The 25,299-nt window shown below is 45.9% G+C and overlaps 3 protein-coding genes across 5 annotated transcripts; 2 read left to right on the forward strand and 1 right to left on the reverse strand.

The window, feature by feature from the left end:
- Window positions 1-86: 86 nt before the first annotated feature.
- Window positions 87-7,001, forward strand: znf106b (zinc finger protein 106b). 2 transcript variants are annotated; one of them, XM_076013617.1, is made up of 16 exons: window positions 87-1,532; window positions 1,613-1,955; window positions 2,032-2,086; window positions 2,320-2,474; window positions 2,573-2,633; window positions 2,752-3,321; window positions 3,407-3,549; window positions 3,689-3,817; window positions 3,981-4,097; window positions 4,606-4,797; window positions 4,908-4,970; window positions 5,110-5,229; window positions 5,527-5,598; window positions 5,706-5,777; window positions 5,868-6,014; window positions 6,610-7,001. In XM_076013617.1, the coding sequence occupies exons 1-16, from the start codon at window positions 214-216 to the stop codon at window positions 6,664-6,666; spliced, it is 3,615 nt and encodes a 1,204-aa protein (XP_075869732.1). In that variant the 5' UTR covers window positions 87-213; the 3' UTR covers window positions 6,667-7,001. The 2 variants fall into 2 exon arrangements, with proteins under 2 accessions (XP_075869732.1, XP_075869733.1); XM_076013618.1 differs by having other exon boundaries at window positions 87-1,955.
- A 101-nt stretch (window positions 7,002-7,102) lies between these two features.
- On the reverse strand, window positions 7,103-17,043 carry capn3b (calpain 3b). Its single transcript, XM_076013621.1, has 23 exons — window positions 16,486-17,043; window positions 14,945-15,014; window positions 14,409-14,527; window positions 13,711-13,844; window positions 13,102-13,270; window positions 12,934-13,017; window positions 12,761-12,852; window positions 12,581-12,658; window positions 12,088-12,248; window positions 11,808-11,977; window positions 11,710-11,721; window positions 10,940-11,148; window positions 10,779-10,815; window positions 9,719-9,742; window positions 9,460-9,543; window positions 8,825-8,902; window positions 8,679-8,736; window positions 8,536-8,600; window positions 8,177-8,245; window positions 8,022-8,100; window positions 7,811-7,927; window positions 7,623-7,681; window positions 7,103-7,470 (listed from the first exon to the last, which is right to left on the reverse strand). The coding sequence occupies exons 1-23, from the start codon at window positions 16,798-16,800 to the stop codon at window positions 7,444-7,446; spliced, it is 2,310 nt and encodes a 769-aa protein (XP_075869736.1). The 5' UTR covers window positions 16,801-17,043; the 3' UTR covers window positions 7,103-7,443.
- Window positions 17,044-18,386: 1,343 nt separating this feature from the next.
- nrbp1 (nuclear receptor binding protein 1) lies at window positions 18,387-25,141 on the forward strand. 2 transcript variants are annotated; one of them, XM_076013620.1, is made up of 18 exons: window positions 18,387-19,246; window positions 19,553-19,818; window positions 19,917-20,039; window positions 20,740-20,841; window positions 20,961-21,050; window positions 21,146-21,186; window positions 21,275-21,369; window positions 21,465-21,548; window positions 21,656-21,714; window positions 22,407-22,505; window positions 22,605-22,737; window positions 22,861-22,951; window positions 23,183-23,233; window positions 23,346-23,481; window positions 23,689-23,742; window positions 23,923-23,986; window positions 24,094-24,149; window positions 24,282-25,141. In XM_076013620.1, exons 2-18 carry the CDS (start codon window positions 19,579-19,581, stop codon window positions 24,375-24,377), a joined length of 1,614 nt encoding a protein of 537 aa, XP_075869735.1. In that variant the 5' UTR covers window positions 18,387-19,246; window positions 19,553-19,578; the 3' UTR covers window positions 24,378-25,141. The 2 variants fall into 2 exon arrangements, with proteins under 2 accessions (XP_075869735.1, XP_075869734.1); XM_076013619.1 differs by having other exon boundaries at window positions 18,389-19,246; window positions 19,550-19,818.
- The last annotated feature ends 158 nt before the right edge of the window (window positions 25,142-25,299 follow it).

Genomic DNA, 25,299 nt, shown 5'->3' on the forward strand with positions numbered 1-25,299 from the left:
ATTGCATGTCACACCGGTCACGTTCGGGATAGCTGCAGTTTAATTGGTCAAAACTCAATCCCACAAACATTTGTGCATCTGTCTAACCTGAATGTCACCTGTAAGGTTCAAATTGCACACGAACCAGGTTCCTGTGTGGATAAACAATCTCAGCAGAGTGAGAAGAGCTTGGTCACTGCACATGAAGCAAGGAAGCAGAACAGTGGTGCAGCCATGAGAGTTCAAAGAGAGCAGCCAATGGGTGGCTCTCTTAAAAAAAGTATTAAAAAGGTGACACCTTGCCTCTGGTGGTCTGCCACCACCACACCTGTGCAAACTTTAGCAGCTGGATCATTTGTGTCTGTCTCCAAATCTGGGGTTCATTCTTCCAGCACAAAACCAGAACGGACAAACAAAACTACACCTGTGGAAATTTCAGCGGCTATATCGCCTGTGCCTTTCTCCAACTCACACGTTTCCTTTGGTACAAAACCAGAGCTGACAAACGACAGCACCTCTGTGGATAAACCATCTCAGCAAAATGAGAAGAGCTTGGCCGCTGAAAGTGGTGCAAGTGGCTTACCGGATAGCCACAGTTTGATTGGTCAAAGCTCAATCCTACCTGAATTCATGCATTCGTCAAACCTGAACGTCAGCTGTAAGGTTGGAATTGCACACAAACCAGGCACCTCTGTGGATAAACCATCCCAGCAGAGTGACAAGAACTCGGTTGTTGCGCGTAAAGCTGGTAGGCAGAACAGTGGTGCAGCTATGGGATTCCAAAGCAAACAGACAGCGGAGGGTTCCCTTGAAAACAGTGTGAAGAAGGTGACACCTTACCTCTGGTGGTCTGCCGCTACCACACCTGCGCAACCCGTAGCAGCTAGATCACTTGTCTCTGGCACCAACTCTGGTGGTCATCCTTCTGGTACGAGACTAGAACAGACAAACAAAACCACCTCTATGGTTAATACAGCTCAGCAGGTTGAGAAGGTCCCTGTCACTGCATGTGACACCGGTCACTTTCTGGGTAGCTGCAGTCCAATGGGCCAAAGCTCAATTCCAACCGTGTTCTTGCTTTCATCTAACCCAAATATCAGTTGTAATGTTCAAATCACATACAAACCAGGATACTCTGTGGATAAACTATATCAGCAAAGTGTGAACAACTTGGTCGCTGTGCATGAAGCAGGTGGGCAGAGCAGTGGTGCAACCATGGGAGCTCAGTGGGAGCAGCCAACAGATAGTTCCCTTCTGTCTGTCTCCAACTCCGATGTTCATACTACTGATGCGAACCAAGAACAGACAGACAAAAACGCCTCTGTAGTTAAACCATCTCGGCAGAGTGAGAAGAGCTCAGTCGCTGGACTTGACACGGGTTTAATTGGTCAAAGCTCGATTCCAACTGCATTCATGCAGTCGTCTGACCTGAACTACAGATGTAAGGTCCGAACCGCACGTCAACCTGGCTACGTCCGTAAGGGAAAGGGTGTGACGTGTTTGGCTTCATCAGCACAGGTGGGGAAGCCCAGTGAGGTGAAAGGATTACATAGGTATGCCGCTCATCTCAATTAACGCATTTAGTCTTTGTCTGACAAACAAAATCTTACACGAAGCTCTTGTCCTGGTAAAGGTTTGGAACGAAAACGCTCAACCACGATCAAGGCATCTCAATGCAGGTGGAGGACTTGCCTCTGTCAGAGGGCTTCCACTGGGAGGCTATTCCCGGTAGTCCCTCACGAACCACCTCAGAATCATGCATCAGACTATCTTCTCAACCTCCAGACATTACACAGACGCAGCCAGAGGCTGACACCAAGAGGGCCTCTCAGGCACATGGACTTCCAGAGCTGCCAAACCACAGCAAACAGGAAGGCAAAGGTGTCTCAGTGAAGGAGGAACATATCCAGAATTATAAAAAGGAAGGTTTTGTAGAACCCAGCAGTGCTGGGACGATGAAACGCAAAGCGACAACAGTGAGTAAATGAGCATGCAGTGAAATGTACTTATTTTTTTAATTGTCAATTGTTAATGGTATGCCTTCCACAACAGCCGGAACCTGAAATTGAGACAATAAGAGGAGAGAAGAAAGGGAAGCCAAACAAAGGTATTTTTAAAATGACACAGAGGATGTACCTCATCTTTGTAATAAAAAAAATTGTGTAAGATCATGAGTAGTTATTACGTCAAAAATAATTGTTTGCTGTTTTAAAGAAAGGAAATACTCTGTTCAGCTGCATTTGTTTCCCAAGATTAGATTTTTCCAAGATATTGAGTCACTTCAAAACACTTCTCCCATGTCGAGAAATTTCTCATGGAGTAAATGTCTTCTCCTTCCAGACCAGGAACTCGTGAACAAGCTACTGGCTATGTCTATGCAGGAGGATGAGCTGAGCCAGTCACTGCAGAATTTGGGCACGTCGTTCATCAAGGCCCGCAACGTCCTGCAGGCCGCCCACACCGAAGTCCAACGGCTGCTGCTACTGAGACAGCAGGTTCCGGTCACAGAAATCTGATTAACATTTTTTGTTTTCCTCAAGTTTCTACGGAGGACAGGAATGTTAACTATTATTTTCCCATTCTCTTGCGTCAGTGCATTGCTGAGGTCAACCGTTTGCGAGCCAGCCGCATTGAAATCCTGCAGGGGATGCAAGGTGCAGCTGGTTGAACTCTGCCTTAATTTCCTTTCAAACGACAAGCTCGTACTTTTACATCCCTTTTTACCCGTCGTAGGAATATACACGGCAGAGAAAGCCGCCCGTGCACCAACAGGGGGCGATGCGACCGCTGTGCACCCTCACCTTCCTCCCTCCTATGCCCTCTCCACCTCCTCCGGCCAGCATCTGCCGCTTCCAGTTCCGGCGACTCCCATCAGTCAACTCTGGTTTCCGGCCGTGCAACAAAAGCAACAGGAGCCCTGTGAGGCGCCCGCGGTCTCCGCTGACCTTAACATCCTTCAGCTGCCTGCGAACCAGCCCGTGCTAGCGCATCCTCTCAATTTGCCCCAACTGCCTCTCCTCACGTCACCAATACCGGCCACTCCAGCAACTTTTGGTCCCTCTCCTCAAAAACCTCTAGGGGGTAATGACAGTGATTATCAGAGTATCAGAACCGGGACAGCAGTGGACCAGTCAGCATCTACGGTGGTCCCTGGGAGAAAAATAAAGGTTTCTGCGTCGAGGGTGATGGATGAGGATGGCGAGAACGACGACTCAGTCGAAGTGGTCGCCTCTTCAAACCGGGAGGTCATCACCATTGATGATTCAGACGAGGACAGCGTCGAGATCTTACCCCGAACACTCAGAAAACCCAGATGTAAAGTTCAGACGGACATTCATCTTGGTGGGTCCTGTGACACTTGTGAATAATGCGGTGTGACGCCTCAGTCAAAGCCTAATAAAGAAAATGCTGCGTTGTTGCTTTTTAGAAAGTATAGATTCGGCCGAGTGCAAGGAACCTTCCACGGGAGCATTTGTGAACCACCGAGGCCCCGTCCATGGCCTCCAAGTGCACCAGGACCTCCTGTACACGTGCTCAGGAGACGCCACTGCACGGGCCTACAGTCTTGTAGTAAGCATGAAGAAAGAATCAGCTGCTCATCACATCTTCTCTTCCTCATCTCCTCCTTTCAGTGGAATAAGTAAAAAGCAATGAGAAAAGATCGAGTTCTAATGACACGCTGCTGTGTGCTTGATTGCCGTGTATCCAGAGCAGGCAGCGTGTCGCAGAGTTCACAGGACACACAAACACAATCAATTGCCTGTTGGTGTCGGCTGACACGCCAGCGCGACTCTTCACAGGGTCCAGTGACCAAACTATCCGCTGTTACAGCATCAAGGTAACGAGACGGAGTCTTTCACCAAGTCTCATTATTCATTATTAAGTGATGCTGCAGTGAATTGTCTCCAGTCGCCGAGCTGCTTCAACTTGGAGCCGACTTTACGCTTTGACTTTCCAACTTTGTTGCTTATGCACTTTATCACCCCTCCTGTCACCTGCAGCGCAGGAAGTTCCTGGCTCAGATCTCTCTGCCCGACAGAGTGCTGTGTTTACATGCTGCCTGGAACAGTTTGTTCGCTGGACTGGCCAGCGGATCAGTGGTCATCTGTGACCTGAAGGTGACTGAATGGATATATATCTATATCGAAATGTACATCTGTACATCTATAGCTTTATCTATGTCTGTATGTGTCTGTATGTGTGTACATATATATGTATACATACATATATATGTGTGTGTATGCATATGTATGTATGTATATATACGTATGTATGTATATATACATACATACATATATATACAGTATATATATACTGTATATATACGTATGTATGTATATACGTATGTATACATATATACGTATATATGTATATACATATGTATACATATATATATATATATATATATATATATGTATATATATATATGTATATATATATATGTATATATATATATATATATATATATATATATGTATATATATATATATATATATATATATATTTATATACACACATATATGTATTTATGTATGTGTATATATGTGTCTATATACATGTGTGTGTATGTATATATGTATACATCTGTATGTGTACACATATATTATACATATATGTTTTCGTTAGACTCTGAAGCAGATGGATGTGTTCGAGTGCCACGGCCCGCGAGGCGTCAGCTGCCTGGGCACGGCGCTGGAGGGCGCCCGCCGAGTGCTGCTGGTCGGCTCCTACGACAGCAAGATCAGCGTGCGCGACGCCCAGAGCGGCCTGCTCCTGCGCTCGCTGGAGGGTCACTCCCAAACCGTGCTCTGCATGAAGGTGAGGCGGTAAACTCCTCCGATACCATCGCCTCTGAGAAAACGCTGTATCCTGCGGGTGTGACGTGCTTCATCAGTCACGCCCTGTTTCTCCTGGCCGTTGCTTCTCAGGTGGTGAACGACCTGGCGTTCAGCAGCTCCAGTGATGCGTCGGTGCACGCTTACAACATCCACGTAAGTGAGAACCGAAGGGTAGCAAACAGCAACTGTAGTGTTAAAATTACATTGCCTTACAGAAAAATACCTGCACGAAGTTATCCCATAATTTATATTGTTGCTTCAGGTTATTCAATTGCCCTGGTTTTGTTTGCAGACCGGGGAGTTGCTTCGTGTCTACAAGGGTCACAGTCACCCTGTCACATCAATAGCCATCTTGGGCGACGTGATGGTAACAGCCTCTCTGGATAAACTGGTCCGAGTCTATGAGCTAGAGGTATATTCTCTCCTTTCTTTTTCTAAAAAGAAAAAGAAAAAAAAAGCCTTTTCTTTTTTTTCTAAAAAGAAAACGCGTGAGGCTTTTTTTTTTTTTTTTAAATGACCCCATTTTACACCATACAGTTTCAGAGATGTACTGTATCTTTCACCCAGAAACCCAGTTAAGCTGCCTTCTATCATAACATAACATACCAGAACCTTGAATTCTCAAATGTTTTTGTTTGTTTTATGTGTCTGTCGTCTCAAAGGTCTTTCAAACACAGTTTATTCTGACGTCGCATTTGTCTCCCTCCAGTCACACGATCTCCTGCAGGTGTACGGTGGAAACCGTGACATGGTGGTCTGCATGGCTGTGCACGAGAGCATGGTGCGACGTCTTAAACTGATCCTGCATGCAAATTAAATTTGCAAAGCATATTTTTTTTTGCCCTGGAAACCTTTGAGTCGTGTTAATTCACTGCTCCGTCATCGCAGATCTATACAGGATGCTACGACGGCAGCGTGCAGGCTGTGAAGCTCAACCTAACAAAGAGACACCGCTGCGGGGTGAAAAACATTTTCAATTTTTCATTTCTGTGCTGTCTGACCGCCCCGTGTCGTGACATCGTGCCACGTGCGCTTCTTGGCGTCCCCTAGTGGCAGAATTGTTCTCTGATCTTTGGGTTGGAGGACCACCTTCTGCAGCATCTCACTGGAGATCACACCAACACCCGCATGGATTTGGTCAGATGTCGATGGAGAGGCTGCAGCACATTTTTCGCAACGCCGCAGCGGGTCAAGGAGGTGATTGGACAGCGTCTCATCATATTAACCGTATATAGGTTCAGTGTGTAATGTTTGTTTTTGAGAAGGAAACAGCGACATCAAGTGGTTACATTTTAGATTGCAGCGCTCACCCTCTAACCATCCCTCCCTTTATATGTATATATATGTATTTATATATGTATATGTATATATGTACATAAACATATGTACATATACATATATATGTATATATGTATATATGTATATATAAATAAGAACTGTTCTATGAGTAGGAAAACCAAATTACTTTTACTGTACTGCGAGTATACACTTTTATTAATGTATTTATGGGTAGTATACTAAGCTTTTCTTTTCTTTTCTTTTCTTTTCTTTTTTTTTTTTTTTTTTTTTACCAATATAAGAGTCATAAATCAAGTCAAACTAGGCTAAACTTCTGTCTGGGTCAAATGAACCCTGCAGTGCTAAACCAGTAGCTCAGGCTACTTCCTCTGCCAGAGAGGCGTGTTGTCAGACAAGCTCTTCATTAGTTAAAGCTAGAGGTATCCTTGAAGCAACAAACTTTAAAGGCATAATAGCTTTGTCAAACTCAGTCTCGATTGTGTTTTTCCTGCAGGAGCTGCCTGAGCACATGAGGAGCCACGTGGAGAGCGATATCCGAGTGCAGCCGTGACCGCAGTCAAGTTGTGCGGACACTCGTGCATCAGTTTCATGAGATAAGTTAAAGACATCAAGCCGTCATTAATTTCAGAGTCCACAAGTTCCCCAGTGGAACATCCTCCTCTAGCATGTCTGATGAGTCGAGGCAGGTGAGCCGACTGCCAGACTCAAACATTATAATGCTGTTGAGTTTTCAGAATGAATGATTTCTTTTTTTTTTTCCTTCAGCTGATTGAATGTGGAAGGAAGAGGCCATTCAATCAGATGTTTCAATTCTTGGTAACAGACATGTAGATTGCAGGTGCAAGGAGGTGTCTATAAAGACAATAAATAAAAGATTGCATTGAAGTTTCCTGCAAGATGTCTTTTTTTTCATTCTAAACTATCAGGTTTTCGTCTGATTTTAATACATGCTGTGTATGTACTACTTAAAAAAGAAAGAAAGAAAGGATAGTTTTCACCTTTTTATTTTTAAAATCATGTAAAGACAGTTTTCATTTTGCGCATTTGAACCTTTTTCATTTTGTAGGTCCATCACAGAAAAACAAACGATCCTGGTTTCGAGGCCTGTTCACAGTATGAATCGTTTGAGTGGCGCTGGAGCTGCCCAACCATTGAACGCAATCCTCAGAAGGGCCTCCTAAATTAGCACAAAACTGAAGAATTAGCTTTTTACCGTCATTAAAACACTTGGGTGTGACTGTTATTACATTGTTGTAAACTCCCAAAAGAAAAAAAAAAACTGTATAAAGTAAGCGTTGCATCTTGCATCAGTGCAGAGGAAGGAGCATCAAGAATACATGGTCAGCTGAAGCCACTGAAAAGAGCAAAAGGAACACATGGCCATTATGTCTTTGTAACCTTGAAATAAACAAATACGGTTGCATTTTTTTTTGTTCTGCTATGAAATAAAACTTAAATTTGGGAACATCTGGGGAATTTTCTCCCCCTTGCGCTCAAACTTCTTACCTCCAGGACGTTGAGCTTGATGATTCCATCCCCGTCTTTATCAAAAGCTTGAAAAGCCCCTGCAAGGAGAGAAAACAGACCCCATTAAATGTGATCAATTCGAAGATTCCAATTTTTTTTTTTAAAAAAAAAACAAAGAAACAAAAAAAAAAACAACAACATGCGAAGCAGCGACACGACGGCCTTACTGAACATCCCCTCCAGCCTCACGAAGCAGCAGATGTAACTGTCAAAGCTGATGTTGAGGCGCTCGTCCGCGTAGCGCATGGCGATGATGTCGTACAGCTGGTTGTTCAGGTGAAAGCCTGCGATGGGAAGGGACAGCAGGGACGCGTCGGATTCAGCGAAGCTCCGCGTTCGCGTTGCACAATTGAATGGGATTTTGAGCGCCGCGCTCACCCGCGTCGTTCACCGCGTTCCTCATCTCGAAGCTGCTGATGTAGCAGAGCTCACCGTTGGCGTAGCGCTTGAAGATCAGCTGTGGCGGGAGACGGGTTGGTCACATGAAAGCCTCGAAGCCTTGTAAAAAGTCGGAAGCACTGAAAGGGTCCTACCAGCCACGCTTTGATCTTCCTCCACAGGTGTTTGAACTCCTGCAGGTTCAGCTTTCCGGTGCCGTCGGTCTGGTTCAAGGGTTCGTTATAGGAAAAGCCAGTCAAGCGGCTTTGCTAACGTGGTCATTTAAAAAATATATATATTGTTTTAAAAGTTTTATCTTCTACTGCTGACTAACCCATAGTTTTGCAGGGATGCTACACTGACTAATACCAGCTTTTCAATTACGATAAACATCCATTCTGCATTTGACCACTACCAAAAAGAAATATCTTAAATTTGAAATTTGTAAATTTTGAAAATTAATATTAATATTAATATTAATATATAATATAGCTGAAATTAGCGGACAGGATACGTCCATCAAGGCGATCATACTCCGACACGTCTCAAGGCTGAACCCTTCTGTCTTTAGTTCTCCATCTGCAAAAAAAGAAAACAACAATAAAAACAGATCATTGAGAATTACAACACGTTAGAAATTAAATCATCTCTGCTCACGTTTGCTGAGTACGTTCTTCATGATCGTTTGGAGCTCGTTGGCGCAGACCTGCATGTCCTGATGAGGGAAGATGAGGTTGAAAATGTTGTGCATGTGTGTCGTGTCGGCTTTCCTCTAAAAACACACCCATCCGAAATGTACTCACTTCACCGGCAATCTTTTTGTAAATGTCTCTGAACTGTTTTTCCTCATCCGTCTCCTCCTCGGCTTGAAATAATTTACGCTGTGGGTTCACAAGTAAGATTAGACTGCGCTCACCATACAGGTTGTCGAAAAGGTCAGTTTTACCCCTGAGTTTAGACAGTGCGATGTGATAAAAGGAGACCATTTTTTTTTTTAAACATGCTCACTGTTGTTTGGAATATTAGAAACTGATTTTAGCTTCTGCACAAAAGAAAACAAACTATGTAAATTTGCTGGATTAGAGGAAAGAATTCATTTTCCTCAGACTTGAGATGAATGATTTTAGGTTTTTGCTATGGCTGCTTCTTTTAGCCGCTCCTGTTTGCCACAATCACCTGAGCCGTGTACATGCTGGCTAAAAATAGCGCAGAACAGCGGCGCATTAGAGTCACGCATAAACAACTTGACCTGCGCTCTCCTTGGAAAAACAGGTGCGGGCTTTGAGCTAAATTGTTTTATTCCCAGACATGTTACCCGACCCGATCGAGATTGCATTTCAGAGCCGTCACCTCCTGGAAGTTACAAGGGGTCAAAGGTCACGATGGGCGCTGCCTCTCCGTTCAAAAATAACCGAGTCCTGCGATTCGCGCGGGTTACCTTCGGTTTCCTCCTCTCCCCCAAAATGCCGTCGTGCTCGATCTCTTTGTTGGCCCGCGCTCTGTCTGACACAAACACAATAGGCTGGCATGTGGATGATGGCAGAGGTCGTTGAGGAGGGGGAGAGAAGAGTTAGAGGAGACAGAGAAGACGGCGTTAACTCTGGGCTGTTCGTCTAGAGGGGGACGATGGCTGAAACTGAGCTTGGGGGAGGCAGCAGGAGAAGCGGAGAGTGCCGGGGGACGCATGCGTTTGTTACCTTGTCTCTCTTGTTCTTGTCGTGCTGGGGGCCAAGAAGACAAGGAGGAGCAAAAAGAGATGAGATGAGATGAAAAAGGAGGAAAGCACTCGGGAGGTTTACATCTGTTAGTGACTCATGTCGGGGGGTGGGGGGAAGCAGTGTGGAGAAAAGGCTGAGATTTGGAGATTTGGTTCTGAGATTGATGGAACATACGCTACACTGTCGGGGAGTCACAAAATACATCGGTGACAAACTGATATTGCAGAGTGAACGGATGCTGTTTCTTCGTCCGATGTTTAATGGACTTCTGTCAGTTTTGTTTTTGTCTCCTTCCAAATACGTATCAGGTACAACTAAGCATCGGTTCTACCACGATGCTAAAATTGAGCCTTTTTGCAGGAGGCTGTGAACAGAAGGCTAAGACGTTGCCTTGTTGGCAAACAATTTTGGAATATTAATTATTAGGGAAGTCCGATATTATCGGCCTCCCGATATTATCGGCCGATAAAGGCATTAAAAATTAATTTTGGAAAATATCGGTATTAGGAAAAGATAAAAATATGACTTTTTTTTTTTAAATTTCTCACGGAGTCGATGTAGTCATGCCAAAGAATGAATTCCTGGAATTTCCTGGTATTACTAAATCGTAAATAACAATACTTTACTCGTCTCTACGCTTGATGATGTCATCAAACTGTATTGAAGCATAAGAGCAAGCGACGCGTGCGTTTCAGCAGAGTGGTTTCAGTGGTGGCTGGCTGCTAACAAAATAGCTTGTTCATAACTGACGATTATTATTTTCACTAGAATTATCATCATCTCTGCATCCAGGGGGACATCACAATACAAATTAGCGGTAAAATATATTGGTTTCGTAAATTAGGAGTTGGATGATATCGGGATATCGGTAAAAAAAAAAAGTCAATATCGGACATCACGATTAATTATCTAAATAAGTGAAATGACCATTGGAAGCATTTCACCCTAAAAGCATTTGTGATGAATTTCAAGGACTGCAATATGAGTTAGACTCAACAACATATTTTGGCACCATATTCTCTTCATTCACACTGTGAACCTGAGTTTGGTCAGATCCGATCTTGGTCTCGGCTGTCCTGTGAAGGAAAACAAACATCGTTGTTGGAAAAAGACAGAATTTGTTGTACGGTTCTACTTTGAAACCGATCACCAAAAATAACTGAACTGCCAAATCTGGCTGCTGAGCCCTGCGATCCTTACTCGGACGTGCTCTGCTTCTCCGAGAAGACCCTGAGAATAAACTCGCCCTCCTCATGGGGTTTAAAGGTCGTGGGGATGATGATGTACTCTCCCGGCGGCAGGCGAAATCGCTCCGTCACCTCCCGCAAGTTGATGTAGGTCTGGCATTTGGCTTTGGAGGCCGTGTACACGAAGAAGTCCTTCTGCAGATGCTGATTGAGCCCGCACATCTACAGACCACCGGGCAGAATTTGGAAGCAGAGAAGGTAATTGCCACTCAAGTGGAATTTCTGTGAACTTTAGCGCCGCAGAGTTCGCTGAAGCTATTTATTTTTCAGCTGTACAGTCAAACTGTCATCCACATGTATGTTGGCGCATTGGTTTATTACTATCCCTTTGCGGCACAGGAAGTTGGTTGCACCATTTATGGTTCTTTTTTTAGTCAGATTGAAACTGGTATTGCAAACAAAGAAAATCTTGCTGCTGTATTCCTACCAAAATGCCAAAAGTGTCAACGTTTTAACTCGTGTCATTAGCTTGTAGATTTTGTTAGCCTAATTCCAAGCAAGTACGTAAGTAAGCCTCACCTCAAACCTGAATTCATGCTAAACTTGCATCTTCACCCAATAGTTCAACAAAGAAGTTGAGGAAACGTGAGGATGGACCAAAATGTCCTTACTTGGAGAAATTATCCTCAGTTTAAAATGTATTTTGGCCCTCGAACTAGCCTCAAACACAGACACAAATACACACCCACTGTTCTTCAAAGCCCTCATCCGTGATGAACGTACCTCCTTTGGTACCTGCAAAAAAAGGACCACAGGGATTCAGATCTAGTCAATGTCCATCACGGACGGAAGGGAATTACTTAGGACTGCCTGATTCGTACTTCATAGATGGAAAATCCGATGGTAAGGAATCGCGCCCCCTGCTGGCGCTGCATCCTTCGACCTTTCTGCATCAGAGCCACGACCAAAGTGCACGTCCCTTGCCGGTCCTCTGGGTCGTCGTCCTCCTCATACAGCTGCAGCCGATACTGAGGGTTGGTCCAGAACGTGTCTGCAAAACACAAGGACGAGCTCTGGAGACGAGGGCATCGCACCAAGACATCCAGAGTCGAATACGGTACGACTGCCGCTGCGACGCGAGGCGAAGAATCCACGTCCCACCTGGGAAATTCCTGCAACCGCCAGCAGAGTTGCCTCTCACCCAGCGGCCCTGGTTGACCGACACCGTCCAGCTGTTCCTCTCGTCGCCCTGCAGAGCGTCGGGCGTCAGGTTACACAGCTCCAACTTTGTGAAGTTGCTCTTGAAGTCTTCGAAAGACATCCTGAGAGGGAAAGTGAGCGAAGGACGATCGTTAGCGAAGGGTCTTTGGGGATTGGAGAGGTCTTGAGATATTTTCAGTGATTTTGCGACAAAGTTGGGATCCGCCTTCATTTTTAAAAAAAAGTAAATAGTACACTAAGGCCTAGCACAGGTTCTTGTCAGTGGTGCAGTATGAACGAAAAGCCTTTCCTTAGCATAGAGCACAGAGGAAATTTAGTCCATCCAAGCACATTAAATGGGTGGATATGCTTTTTCATTGTGGATCACAATCAAGTGACACAAAGAGAAGAAAGCACATAAAAAAAACAACAACTGTTGTGTGCATCTACTCACCAGAACTCACTTGCTTCTACGGTCTGTTTCTTTAGGTTCTCCCTGTCTGCGACGGAAATGGTGGACCACTCGTTGGAGCTACGGAGAAGTCAGGTCCCATCACACCCCTTCAATATTTTTTACGCGAGGCTTTCCGATGGCTTTGTGTAAATCATCATGTGAAGTCAGCTTTGTTCTTACTTGGCACTCCACGGCCCCTTCCACAGCACGAAGCCCCAGGGGTTACGCAAGCGTATCAGGCGAACTCTGGTGTTTTTGGCGGCATGGTCACACTGGAAGCACAAGTGGCAATAGGTCACGATGCTTGTGTGCAGTGAACGGTGCATTTACTCCAAGTGGAGATTTCCCTGTACCTCTGCCAGACCTATGATGGAGTAGGCGTGACCCCTCACCAGCCCCAGAGGAGTCCGAGACTCCAGCTCACTTGCTGAAAATACCTGACGGACACAACTTGTGTTAGCGCAAACAGTGCGTCATTGGCTACATATTTTCCTCCTACACGTTTAATTTTCTCTACTGACATCTATGGAGCAGCCCATAAGCGAGCCTCTCTCCAGAGCCTTTTTCATGATGCTGTAGAGATCTTTGGGCGCCTCGGACAACTCGAAGAACTCGGTGACGCCGCCCGTGAAGTCCTCCATGGCCTCCAAAGTGTTGCCCCCTTTCAGCGCCTCATAAGACCCGTGCAACCTAGGAGAAAAGGTGTCCCGAGGCCAATTATTTGTGGCACATGTTGGACGCCAAGACGCTGTCATCAAGAAAACATGTAAATAAGAGATTAAGGTCAGGTCTTAGATGTCATTAGCATGCTAACTGACATTTTGTGCGGGCATCAAGTGTCAAACAGGTAGCCAGTTTCCAACCTGCATTTTAAAAAGTAGTAGCGGCAGTGGAAGAAGATTGATGATTGATGATGATGATTGTACTACACATATGTATGTGTGTATTAATAATTGTTATGCCCGGTTTCATTTGCGCAAACCTGTCAGGGGTGTTAGCGGTATTTGCATGCATTAACTGCAACTTAATCAGCAATAAAAACGCCGCCCACAAATGTGACCTGATGTGGCTTAAGCGCTTCTGCATTAGTTTGTGACGGGTTCATCCCCACAAGATGACAGTGCACTTACTTTGCATAGGCCTTTTCCAAAAGAGCGCTCCAGAACTCATTCTTCCTGAAAGATTTGGTAAAAACCAGCTGATTGTTGCATGTGGGGAGGCGGTCGTCGACCAGCACGTCGGTCCATTCGCCATAACGCCAGAACTGAGAACCACCAGAGCAGAACACTTTGAAATTGTTTGTTTTATTATGCAAAAACTTAGGGATAAGAAGACAAGATAAGACTTTCAATTTAATCTCACAGTCTTCAAAGTTTAATGATGAATTTCACTGAGTCATATGAAGTGCAACCGGTTTGCTACACTCTTCTAAAATAAATAATGCCTTTATTTATATATTATTATTAATGATAGTCATCTAGTTAATTTCTCACAATAATTACTAAGCATGACTTAGCAAGTCTGGATGCAGATAACATCAATGTTCAACACTTTCTTCATATTGATCAGAGTTCACAGAGTTCAGCTAAACTTCTCAACACTCCATGAATAATAAAAGCTGTTGCCATTTTCAAATCTATATAAATGGCAACAGGTCGTGCTATTTTTAGAACGGGCCTGCGGGCAAACATGTTGGTGAACCCTGCTCTTAACGATAAGGGGCTCTATCACACGGCACTGTATTTTGTCTATTCATGTGACAGTGCCGGAAAGCCTTTTTTTTTTTCCTCGGGGACATTTCGATAGAAATAAGTTCAGGGTGGAAAACCTGGAAGTGGAAGATGCCGGCGTAGTTCTGGGTGAAGCTCTGATCGGGGGGGATCACTCTGTACAGCAGCTTCTCGTTCACCGTCAGGCAGGCGATGGCTGCCAGCAGCCAGCAGTCACCTGTCAGTAGCAGATTTGAAAACTCTGCATGTAGACATCGCTCGACTCACACGCCCACAGATTAAGGTCGCATTGCCGCAGAGGTAAATTTGTATCGGTGATGTTCGGTGCTAATGGTCGCGATCAGCTGGTGAGCATTTCCCCGGCTCTGGTTTCCGCGCCATGTCTTGGCTGCACTCTGGGTGGCGGATATTATTCCTGCCACGCTGCTCACAGCGGGATCAGATTGTTCTGAAGCAACTGAAATCATACACAGCGTCTCATGACAGACTCCTAAAAAGTTTGGCTCATGTTGTTTTCTTCTTTTAAATTACTTCAGGTTGGTCGGGATGGCCGGGCGCTTTTTGGGTGTTCGCGTGGGACATTTTCGATGTGCTCCAAAAAAAAAAAAAAAAGCAGAAATGGTTCAAACGTTACCCAATTCCCCCTGACAGATGTCTGTCCTGTTGGCTCCATCGACGATGAACTGGGGGTTTTCACATATTTCCTGAACAACAGAAAAGAGAGAGTGTTGTTTCTCAGCGCATTGCAAAATAAGTTGTGCAACATCGCACTGAATTCAGTAGCTGATAAAATGCCGACGACTAACCGCAATTTGAGTTCACTTAAGAGGCTTTTGCGCGACATGGTGGACATTTTGACTTTTAGAAAAGAGGGCATGAAGTTAGTTGGTGTGAGAGAAGAGGGTGCAGAGGATGGGTTAGAAGAGGCAGATCATTGGCCGAGGGCACTCCTGAGAGGAACCGCATCAAGGTGAATAATTAATAGAAACAACGTAGGAACAAGACAAATTTACACCTCCCAGATGTAGTCAATAAAGTCTCTATCTATCTATGTATAATCCTGCTTCCCACGCCCCTTTCACACCGTCTGCAACCTAACTATGATAAATGAGCTGCCCGAGGTTCCGCGGTCATGACCTCTGAGTCCTCCGCGCAAGTGATAATGTGCTGAATGCAGACAAGCCCCCCCCCCGTCCTCACTATTTCATGTCTGTGCCTTTCGTCGTCAAAGCTGAATTATTGCGTCCGTGGATTGACGAAAAAATTGATCGAGCGAATGTTGCGCATATCAAAGACCCTTCTGTGGAGGGTCAGTTTAGACGATTATTGGATGGCAGCAGTTGAAATGAACCACATCTGATTTTCTCACAAGTGGCCACTTCTATTTGGTTTGGCACTCATTTTGTCCCAACTAAATCCCGCTCAAAGCTCCCGCTTCTTTCTCTTAAAATGGGTCTGCCAGAATTTCAACTTGAAATCTTTAAAAAATAATACTAAATTCTTAAAAACACATTTCTATCAACACCTCAAACATCTTTAAGAGCATTACTGCTCCCTCGAGTTAAAAGAAATAAGAAGATTTTTTTAAGTTGCAGCATGCAGGGGGTCATGAAAGGTTGAAGAGTTCACAAATCAAGTGGGACATGCAGACTCATCTTCCAAATTTAGAATTGGCTGTAACAGTTACCTGGAGATGAGTCACTAAATGTGCATTCCTTAATAACCAGCAGGCAGTGATAGGTCTCCAAATAAGAAACACAACAAGATAAACCTAAATTGGATAGAGCACAAAGCATAAATAGCGGAAAGCAACAAAGATGGCATAGAAAGTAAACCGGCAGCCTTATTCATTGGCCCATCCACAGTTTGCTCTGATCCTGACCCCGTTCCGGATCAGACAAACTATTCAATATTCAACGATTCAATATTAGAAGACATGCTGAACATCACTGGACTCTCTCGAACTTTTTTGTTTGGAATAACATGCCAACAAAAATATGCTTTCAGACCGCTGCTGCTGCTGTTAAAATTGGCTAAACAAGTGCACCCAGCACAGAGAGAGGGGGTCTCTCGTCAGCTGTTTGTGACTGTAGAAGGTGCTAAACCAAAAAGCTGTATCAACTCGACACCCCGCTGTGTGACGGAGGTAGCGAGAGACAGAGAGGCGGTGCTCACTGAGGGGCGCTTCCACTCGATCTTCATGGACGGCCTGGGGCTGTAGAAGAGCGAGGAGTTGTCCGCGTGGAACAGGGGGTCTTCGAAAATGACCTCCTTCGCCACGTACTTGTCGCGCAGCTCCAAAAACGTCTTGAGACGCTTGGCATCCTTGACGGCCTCATTTCTGCTCAGGATGGCGGAGTAGATGGAGTTGGTGCCGGCCAAAGGGTAATCCAGCTTGTCATCGGGCCCGTACGATGCTTCTCTCTCGCAGAGCACTTTGACACTGGTGCTCTCCGCGACGGGCTCTTTACCGCGATGCTCGCCTTCCATCCTCTCAGCGAGAAGTCCCGACAGAGTCACTCGGCCAAGTGCAAAAACTGAAGCAGTCTGGAGTCTCCTGTCTTATTGCAGAAGCGGAGCTCGCGCTTGCAAAATAGCCCGCGAGAAACTTCCTGCGCTCTCAGGCTTCCCACGCCCCCCCCAGCCCGCCTCCAAAGACAAATCACTTGCGGTTCTTGTATTTAGTGGAAATCAAGTCCCCCTCCTCCGGACAGCCATCACCCACCAGCCACTCATGCCAGCACTTTCAGTAACTGCTGCGTCCCCGGTGCAAGCTGCACCTAAATATAGGCCTTTTTTTAAGGGCAGGGGAGGGGGGTGAGGGCGATGTTCTTGAGAAGAGAGGGAGCGGGCGAGAGAGACAAGTTCTTTTTTTAGGTCAACGTATACTCTTTAGGGGCACTTACCAGAATCACACTGCAGGTGTAAGGAAAAACAATTTTCACAAATCCAAACATATCAGCGGTATTTAAAGGTTAAGTGTGTAACAAACAAACAGCGACATCAAGTGGTTACATTTTAGATTGCAGCGCTCACCCTCCCTCTCCTGAGCTTGCAAGTGAACTACGGTGGCCTGTGCAAACAACCGTGGACACCTCGTCCATCTTCTTCTTTGTTGGTTTATTTGAGGATGCGCGCGTCACCCTAAAAACGACATGCGTTGTCAGGCAGGCTGGATTGTCCACACCGGGCTTCCTTAGAAAGTTGCACGATGGTAGCTAACTGGGAGCAAGACCCTTGCTCTATGTATATTCTTATACATAAATAAGAACAGTTTTATAGGTAGAAAAAGCAAATCACTTTTATTGTACATTTTAATTAATGTATTTAGGGCAGAATATTAAGGTTTCACCAATATAAAAATAAATCAGCTCAGATATTACACACTGGACCTTAAAGGGCGGACACAAAGAGAAATGTCTTTGTGTCCATGCAGTGAAAATATGCAACCTCTGGGGAATGCTGTTTCCTCACATCGAATCTGATGTTTCCTAAAATAAACTATGAATATGTTGACCAATATTTTGTCACCAGGTGTGTACCCCCCAAAGCGCCCTTCAGCATGTGTAATATCTATTTTTACATATTTAAAATATTTATCTAGATATAGCATTGGTGATAACACACATCATTATAGGAGTATTGACCAGAGTATTTCCATACATGTGTTTCTCTTTTATGTGAACTGTTCATCCAAAGGGTACTAGGTGCACGGGTTGCCAGGTTTGGAAAAATGTGTGCAAATGGAAAAAGGTTAGGCAATCACCATGACCTCAAGTCTCTTATTCCATCTAATGTTCAAAGGAAAGCACAACAAATGTTATGCTTGTGATATGTTGCAGTTCATCCTGAAAATGCACATCATAGCAGATTTGTTCAAGACATTAAATGTTTGGATTTAAATGACGATTATAGTGGGGTGGAAAATCAAAGCAATGAAGATATGATACCTTTATAACATTTAAGTCAATGGAATTATAACTATGATTAGAAGTAACACATTTGTAAATTTCCACACAATGTTTTCTAGAACCTGCTTTTCCAAATCAGAAAATTCTACTACTAATTGGGATTTTAAAGATTAACTACGAATATTTACTCAATATTTAATCTATGTTTTTGCTTTAGTATGCTCAGTTGAAAAAACATAACTAGTTTGTTCGTATACTAATAAACACTGTTCGTTTATGAACGCAGCTGACAAGGCACATCCAGTTCGCCTCGATAAATTCGTTGGACTTAAGCGCCGCGGAAGGAGGATCATAAAAACCCTATCTGGCAACCAGCCTCGGCTGTGACGTAGCTAGCTAGTAGTGCAGTGTGCATCTGGAAGTTGTCGCCATCATATCTGGCTAAATATTAACCTAGCTTCAAGCCAGCCGCAGTGTTCGAGGACATAAAGTTATTGTTTGCAATAACCTCTCGTTGCTTCTTCTCTCGCGTTTATATGAAGTGTTGCGATGCTAATAACCACTTAGGCCGTCTAGGACTGTGATTTTGTCCAGTTGAGTCATTAGCGGTGGCTAATTTTAATAGCTCACATTAGCAGGGCTGGAGTCTTGAGACACAGCAAAGGGGGCTGCTTGGTTGCCCAGGCTGTCGCTACATAGCAGCGTATCGGCTAACGCTAGCTGCCTGGCTGACAAAATTAAAAGCGTGTTTGGCGTTTGACGGTAACGTGGACAGGACAGAACCGTGGGTTTGACTGCTGTTGTATATCCTCCACCGGCAGTTCGAGCCGCCGTCTCCTGCTCGCACCGTAGCGGAGTCAAGGAGCTAGCGGCGCCCCCGGGGTTAGCCAGCCAGCCGCAGCCTGCCTGAGACGCGAAAACGATTCGTCGCAAACGGCGCTAACCACACAAACAACGTATCGATATTCGACGTCGGAAGTCTGCTAAGCTGGAGCTGGTTTCGACACATTTCCCGTCTTCTACAAGTAAGTGTAACCCTATTTCCTCAAAATGATACCACTGCTACGGCCCCCCGTGGCCTCTTGCACTGTGTCAAATTAGCCGACTTCTTCTTTCTTTCTTCTTTTTTTGCAACGTAACAGTCGTATCTCGCTGTTTGTCAGTGTCGTCTACTCAGTATTCCACTCCCTGCTATTGTCATGAAACTTAACGTCGTTATCTGCTCGCATAACGCTGCAATTTTATATAAGTAAGCGCCTTGTGACGCTTGTGGGGCGGTATTGAGTGAGCGGCTGATGTTGTGTTTTGGGTGTTCCTCTGTCCCGCAGCAGGCTGTTGGGCCTGACGACCAAGAAACATGTCTGAGGGAGAGAACAAACAGGCCCCTGACGCTGCCCAGGATGGGAAACCAGACTCCGCAGCAGCAGCAGCAGCAGCCACGGGTCAAGGAGTGGCATCCGTGTCTCCCCCAGTGTCGATGGTGAGCCAGCCTCCGGCGACTTCTACTGCCACGGAGGATGACGAGGAGGAGAGCGAGGATGAGTCAGAGATTTTGGAGGAGAGCCCGTGTGGACGCTGGCAGAAGCGCAGAGAAGAGGTACCTGTGCGCTGCGCTTTACCTGCCGCACGGTCAAATAAATGAACAAAAGTCTCAGGGCCCTCACTGACGATGTCGTCTCGCTCGCGTCCCAAAAGGTGAACCAACGCAACGTCCCCGGCATCGACAACGCGTACTTGGCCATGGACACCGAGGAAGGGGTTGAGGTGGTGTGGAATGAGGTCATGTTCTCAGAGAGGAAGAACTTTAAGCTCCAGGAGGTAAGGCGCAGTCCGAGTGTCAAAGTCATTCACGCTATTAAAAAGCTCCCGTTCTTAATGTTTTCCTTTCAATTCAAAATATCACGATGGGATCAGGGCTTTCTTTATGTGCGTGGTTGTTTTCGACATCGTGAGCTGCAAACGCTGCAGTCTTTCCTGCCCTGGCTTGGCTCGAGGCTCCTCAGGGTTTAACTCGCTGCTGCCGCCGCCAGCAGCATAACTCAGTGCTTGGTGCGCCCGAGCGGTCGTAGCATGTTTTGTAAAGCTGAATGGGAAATGGTCCCAGAGAAGTAGAGGTTTAAACCTGTGGTTTTATGGAGTGAACGGACAAAGTCTAGCTCTTTTAAACTGTGACGTAAAAGTGCAGTTTAGGTGGCGCAGAACCTTTTGTTGGCCCTTGAGCGAGACGTCCCCCCCCCCAAAGCTGAACCAATTTAAGCTCCTTGCAGTTTTTAAGGGTTTTCTTACAATAATCTCAATCTTACCTTCGTCCCCCGGAAGCTTTCGTTGCAGATCCTCAGGCGGATTTGCTCACTAGCTTGAAATGGGTTTATTGCCATATTTGAAATGCTTTACTAAAAAGCATAAACGGTTTGAATGCTGCATTGTTCTATGTAATATGTATTTGTAATACGAGGCTCTTTTTCCTGTCAAAGTGTAGGTAATCTGTTGTCGGTGAATCTCTTTTGTTTCCCCACAGGAAAAGGTCAAAGCGGTTTTCGACAATTTGATTCAGCTCGAGCACTTGAACATTGTGAAGTTCCACAAGTACTGGGCGGACGTAAAGGAAAACAGAGCGAGGGTAGGAAGTCGTCTTCTATGCCGGTTGAAATCTCCCCCCCCCCCCCTTTTTTTTTTTTGTGCCGTTGAGTGCTGTGGCTTTATTCTGGTTGTGCTCACACTTCCTTTTTCCTCCCGCAGGTCATTTTCATCACTGAGTACATGTCTTCCGGAAGTCTCAAACAATTCTTAAAGAAGACAAAGAAAAACCACAAAACCATGAATGAGAAGGTGCGGGAGCTCCAACGTAGCTCATGAATGCTTTAGAAATGAAGAATGCCTTTATTATGAGTTCTTAATTTTTCTTTTCTTGTTGTGTCTAACAGGCTTGGAAACGCTGGTGCACGCAAATCCTGTCGGCTCTCAGGTGATTGAACAAAAAACAACGTTTAAAGCCTTTTAATGGCTTTTAATGCATGAAAAAGTTGACTCAGCACTTGTTTTCGCTTCTCCAGCTATCTGCACTCCTGTGAACCTCCCATCATCCATGGCAACCTCACCTGCGACACCATCTTCATTCAACACAACGGCCTCATCAAGATCGGCTCAGGTGGCTACCATGCTGTGCACGGGGGGGGGGGGGGGGGTATTTTAGCAGGTCGACCCCCAACGCAGCTCTTGACATTTCCTTCCTTTGTGTTCCAGTGGCTCCCGACACCATCAACAACCACGTGAAAACCTGCCGGGAGGAGCAGAAGAGCCTTCACTTCTTTGCTCCGGAATACGGAGGTGGGCTCTTCTGGCCAGACTGGGTGGTGGTGGTGTGTGTGTGTGGGGTGGGGGGGTTGTCTCTGTCTATCCACCGCCATTCTAACCGCTTTTGATTTTGCTTTCAGCTGTTGCCAATGTCACCACAGCCGTGGATATCTATTCCTTTGGAATGTGCGCCTTAGAGGTGAGAGGAGCCTTGTTCCGCTCTTAAACACTGGCAGCCTTACGGGGCAAATGATGCGCTCGATTGGTCACGCACTCGACCCAGAGCCTCCGCGGCTTCTGAACGAGGCCAGCACCAGGCCGCTGCCTTGTTGAGATCCATTGAGATTATCCACTTACCCCCGATTGTTTTTTTTTTTTGAGAAAAGCTGCACAAAGCAGAATGAGTGAGGGAGAAGGTTCACGAAGGGCCAGCGGCAATATTCCTGACAATTTTTTTTTTTTAATTTAAAAATGTATTTATTTAAAAAGAGCCACTGTCAGTCACATGGGGAAGGAGCCCAGGCTGCGGTGAAGTCATGTGGAGGATGGCAAGAGTCACAAACCAACATGTTTTTCTTCAAAAGCTGGAGGTCTGGGAAGGTTTGATGACGATGAGGGGCCTTTTTAATCAATGGTGCCGATTCAAATGTAAATCCACGTGCATGAACGTTTCTTTTTATTTCCCCCTTGTTTTTCTGAGGCGTCGGCAAAGAGACTCCTTGCTGCGTTTTCAGTCATTTTGTGACTAAGATACCTGACGGAAATCCAAGATAAACAGGCTTCACATTTCCTCCTTTTGCATAAACACAAAGGGAAAAAGGGAAGAGGTGTTCGTCTTTCCCACCGAGTCACTTCCACTCAACGGCCCTCTCTGTCCCATCACTCCCTCAGATGGCTGTGCTGGAAATCCAGAGTAACGGCGATTCGTCTTACGTGTCCCAAGAAGCCATAAACAGTGCCATTCAGTCCCTGGAGGACCCACTGCAGCGGGTGCGTGACGGAACTTCCAGACGCCATCAACCCACGCGGCTCGTCAAGCTCATTTTTATCGGTTTGCGTTATTATTTTTCTCCCCCCCCCCCCTCCCAGGAGTTCATCCAGAAGTGTCTGGAGGTGGACCCCTCGAAGCGACCCACAGCCAGGGAGCTTCTCTTCCACCAGGCCTTGTTCGAGGTGCCCTTACTCAAGCTGCTGGCTGCGCACTGCATCGTCAGCCACCAGCGTAAGTGGTGAAAACGCACCGCCGGCCGCTGAAGAAACCAATCTCGTTCTTCATCGTTGGACAATCACTTTGCAATAAAATGGGAATTGCCCTCGTGTGATCGCCGCTTCTGTCCCCTCGCAGATATGATTCCAGAAAATGCTTTAGAGGAAATAACGAAAAACATGGACCCGAACCTGGTGATCGTGGAGGCCAAAAATGGAGTTCAGCTGAAGTGAGTCCGCTCATCATTTCCTGATCAGGGTCGAGAGGAGGAGCTGTGAGCATTTCCTTTAGCTTAGCCGTAGCATTTGCGCATTCTATATTGCAGAACACACCAGATTGTGTTGCTGTTGAGTCCTCAAGTTGCCCCCAGTTGATGCGTTGGGTTTTCGGGGCTACTTTTTGATTCCATTCCATTGACCTGTACAATTAGCACAAATCCAGTGTCTTTCTCCTGCCGCAGGCTCTCACAGTTTCCTGCTCTTGAGCTCGACAAGTTCTTGGAAGACGTCCGGTAAGGAAAACCTTTATTTCTGATCGTTCATCGTGAATCCCCTACATGGCCTCCCTCGCCCCTAAAAAAAACAAAAAAAAAACACCTTCTCCCTCTTCTCCGCCGCTTGCAGGAACGGGATCTATCCTCTGACCGCGTTTGGAATTCCGTGTCCTCAGCAGCCCCAGCAGGAGGCGGTCAAGTCACCCATAGTGCCCCCCTCTGTGAAAACTCCCACCCCGGAACCTGCAGAGCTCGAGACCCGCAAGGTGAGAAGAGTTTGCTGTTCTTTCCTTCAAGAGCAGGACAGACGCAGAGGAGGTGTTTGTAATCCGCCTGTGGAATTTAACATTCACTCGCAGGTCCTGCCTGAAGCTTTACATCCTTTACTCACAGTTACAGTTTCCATTTGCATGAATGATCTTTTTCTGCTCATGAGTGGAATGCCAGTGCCTTAAGACGCTCTGATCTTGCAGGTCCTTCAGATGCAGTGCAATATTGAGCCTGTTGATGAAGGCAGCAAACATCATGTGAGTACTGCTTCTACCTTCCAGATGCCTGTTGCGTGTGTTTTTTTTTTTTTTACCTCTTACATTCTGACAGTCAGTCAGAGAGTGAGCCTGCTTTTTGGCACATTGTCAGTTAGTTAAAGCAAAATCAGTTGTTAAATGTGTCTTTTTGATGTCCCCCCCCCCCCCCCACACCCTCAGCTCACCCTGCTGTTGAAACTAGAGGACAAATTGAACAGGCACTTGAGTTGTGATTTGTTACCAAGTGAGTATCAATTTTGATTGGAACGCATTGCAATGGGCTCGCAAAAAAAAAAAAAAAAAGCATCCGCTGAATGATCCGCTTGAACACATTGTTGCTGTGTTTTGCAGACGAGAGCGTGCAGGAGCTGGCGGTGGAACTGGTCCAGCTGGGTTTCATCAGTGAGGTAGGTTTTGGTCGACTCCACCACACCCACACCCACCACCGAGCTATAAAACAATACAGTAAAACAGCCATCATTGACATTCACCTGTCTGTCTATCTCTGCCCCCCCCCCCCTCTCCCTCTCTCTCTCCAGGGCGATCAGCCACGACTCGCGTCCGTTCTCGAAGAGGCCTTCTCCAAGTTCTACAGCCGGAACGGTTCCCTCAACCCTGTGACTGTCTCCTCGTAGCGGAACCGGAGGACCCGCTCGGCCTTCTCTGCCGCCCTCCTCCACCCTCGACACCAGGACTGGCTTTTTTTTTTTTTTTTTTTTTTTGCCGCTCCGCTCTCTTGAAGTTGCAAGGAAGAAGCTTCTCTCTTCTTCTTCTTTTATTTTTTTTGGGCGAGGACACGAGGAGGAAGCCTTGGTTCGCACCCGCAGCCTCTTCTTGCATCCTCCGGGTGGGAGAAGCTGCCACTAAGTGGATGTCGCTTTCTATCCCCCCCGCCCCACTCCCGACCCCTCAATCCCGCTCCTGCTCCTCCTCCCACCCGACACCAACAGCCATGTATGCGTCTCTTTCAAAGAGGAGTTCCTAGTTCATTCAACTTAAAGGGAAATACCGACGTTTTCCGCTTCGGTGCGGCTCACCCGCGGCTCTCGTGTGCCGTGGGTGAGCTGCGCAAAACTTAGACGACCGGCCGCATTTCCCTTAAGTCAGTATTAAACTGTGTTTTAACCATTTTTACTCCAAGCTGTCAAGTAGTCGTCTGTATGGAAAAAGAAAACAACCTCGTCCTCCGGTGTCATAAGGTCAAATCTTGGCCGTCTGCTCCTTTTTTGACTCTCGATCGCCCCCCCCCCCCCCTTTTTTTTTCTGGAAGACTCTTGAATGCATCGGGTAGAAAACAAAAAAGGTCGCAACTGTCACTTTTACTTCAAAAACCCAATCGTTTTTTGTTTTTGTTTTTTTACGGCGTGGCGGCGAACGATGATGCAGATGGAAAACGCAATCTGAAGAGCTGCAGTGAAAAAAAAAAAAAGTACGACAACAAAAAAAAGTTCAATCTATTTATTTGTGTATCTTCTCTCAAGTGTATGTGTACTGTAATTCACTTCCAGCACTAAGGTGGTGACTTGAATGTATGCTTTTAGTTTCTCTCTCTCTCTC

This window comes from Nelusetta ayraudi, unplaced genomic scaffold (assembly GCF_046127955.1).
Source record: "Nelusetta ayraudi isolate G7.1 ecotype Tasmania unplaced genomic scaffold, CSIRO-AGI_Nayr_v1 ptg000151l, whole genome shotgun sequence".
In the NCBI taxonomy this organism is placed as follows: Eukaryota; Metazoa; Chordata; class Actinopteri; order Tetraodontiformes; family Monacanthidae; genus Nelusetta; species Nelusetta ayraudi.